Source organism: Pundamilia nyererei, unplaced genomic scaffold (assembly GCF_000239375.1).
Source record: "Pundamilia nyererei isolate P.nyererei 1_Seehausen unplaced genomic scaffold, PunNye1.0 scaffold00112, whole genome shotgun sequence".
NCBI classification, from domain to species: domain Eukaryota; kingdom Metazoa; phylum Chordata; class Actinopteri; order Cichliformes; family Cichlidae; genus Pundamilia; species Pundamilia nyererei.
In genome coordinates, this window is record NW_005187513.1 from 1,817,514 (window position 1) to 1,819,417 (window position 1,904).

Below are 1,904 nucleotides of genomic sequence, written 5' to 3' on the forward strand. Positions count from 1 at the left end.
TTTACGACCACCTTTTATATACAGTTTATGTTAATGACATCCACTACCAGCCCACCAGAGCCCGTTTCCCAAATATTCTTTAGGACATACAAATAAAGATTTAAAAAAAAAAATTTAATATCAATGTTTCCATTTAATAAAATATATTTGCAAGCAAAATAAACCGACATTTCTGTTTTATCGCTCTGTTTCTTAGCCAATTTTAATAAACAATTATTCAAGCAAACGTTTTGCCATGAGTGCGCCACTAACATGTTAATTACTCAGCCAAACCAGACTTTTAAAAACAGTTATTGCAGCTGCAGAAACCTAAAGTCTCGTGTCTACTAGTCTCATTTATTGGTTGTGCAGTTGTAGATTTGTTCTCATCTGCCACACAGTTATTAAAAGGTCATTCAAGCTGCTACGTAGCTTTGCATCGCCAATGGTACAAAAGGGAAACAACAACTCAAAGTGGAATGGCTACACGAGAGAGCGAAAACAACCATCTTTTCATCAACTCATCAATGTTTAGTACATACACATCATCTACAGGTGTAACAGTAGCAAGGAGCATGAGAGAAGCAGTCTATTAAGCTTTAAAAACTAGAATATGCTTAAAAAGGGATTTACTAACCACAGAAAAAGAGAAATACAATTCAAAATACTCTCTTTTCAAAAAAAAATATCTTGAAGTGGCTGTGACTAGCAGCAGTATCAAAAGTCCCCTTTATTTAAAATTTATTTCCGCAATCTATTTTTTCAAAAGACTTTCAGCTCTGGGCTTAATTTACATGTTTTTGGCATCACGCTGCTCTTAAGTGAAACCCCAGAAGACAATTTTCCTCTGCAGTTTTACTAGACAGCACTTTCCTATTTACCAACACTTCACTGATAAATATGATCTGGATTTTAACACCATGTGCACTATGTACAAAACAAAAACTAAACTTAAAGAACGATTAGGATGCCTTTGCAGATTTTGAGGTCGGAAATGTATCCAGAATACAATTGGATGAGATGAGGCTATCTCATCATCTTGAAATGAACCGAATTGTGATTTTTGACAAGAGGGGAAACCCCCCCAAAAACAAGCAAACAAAAAGGGTAAGATACTCCCGTGAACTACAGCCACTCCAAAATTAACTGCCATGAGTTGTTGGTTGGTAAATCATTACTTAAAAAAACCAAAAAACAAACAAACATGAGAAAAAAAACAAAACAAAAAAACAAACACTCTTTTCACTCATCCGAGTCACGTATCAATACATGATTTAAAAAGCAAATCTTAAATTACAACAGTGATGTTTTTGTCTGTGGAGGACTTTTGTTATCCTAAATGCCAAGAATTAAACTGCAGACTTAATAAAAGGGTTTTGTTTTTCCTTTTTAAAAACAGGGTTGACCCTCACACCCATCACCGGTCCATCATGCTGAGGATCATCTCAGGAGTCAGGTCCCCGTTCGGAGGGGCTTCAGACAGCTGCCCCGCCTGCGTAGCACCCTCTCCCTGGGTCAGCTCCTCCATCTGGATGGTCGACTTCCCTCCACCCACCACCACCTCCTGTGCAGCCTCATTGCCATCATCGTCTTGGTCGGCTCCGACCTCCTTCTTCACAATGATGTCGTCGACCTCTCCGGTGGCCTCGTCCTCCACACGGATGATAGCAGCCGCTGTTTAGGACAATTTCAGGTCAGACTAAAGACACACCTTTTCAAATTGGTACATATAGTTTGTTATATGTGAAAAATCCAACACTACACACTACGAGTTAAATGACATCAAAAACGGTCACCAATTAAACACTTACTGTCTGGTTTGCTCTTTGGGGGGCGCCCACGCTTCCTCTTGACTGGTGGCTCCACTGGGGCTGGGATAGGGTCAACAGGCGAGGCCTGCTCCACCTCCATCTCAGTCAGCAAAT

General features: G+C 39.7%; 2 protein-coding genes across 3 annotated transcripts in view; one reads left to right on the forward strand and one right to left on the reverse strand.

The window, feature by feature from the left end:
• Nucleotides 1–317: 317 nt before the first annotated feature.
• Nucleotides 318–1,898, reverse strand: LOC106456328 (transcriptional repressor CTCF-like). Its single transcript, XM_013913034.1, has 2 exons — nucleotides 1,791–1,898; nucleotides 318–1,653 (listed from the first exon to the last, which is right to left on the reverse strand). The coding sequence occupies exons 1-2, from the start codon at nucleotides 1,888–1,890 to the stop codon at nucleotides 1,397–1,399; spliced, it is 357 nt and encodes a 118-aa protein (XP_013768488.1). The 5' UTR covers nucleotides 1,891–1,898; the 3' UTR covers nucleotides 318–1,396.
• LOC102207620 (mucin-5AC-like) overlaps nucleotides 1,619–1,904 on the forward strand; it is a 14,242-nt gene continuing 13,956 nt past the window's right edge. For both annotated transcript variants that reach the window (XM_005741660.2, XM_005741661.2), the window contains exon 1: nucleotides 1,619–1,672. The gene's annotated coding sequence lies outside the window, so the exon portion shown is untranslated. The remainder of the gene's footprint in view (nucleotides 1,673–1,904) is intronic.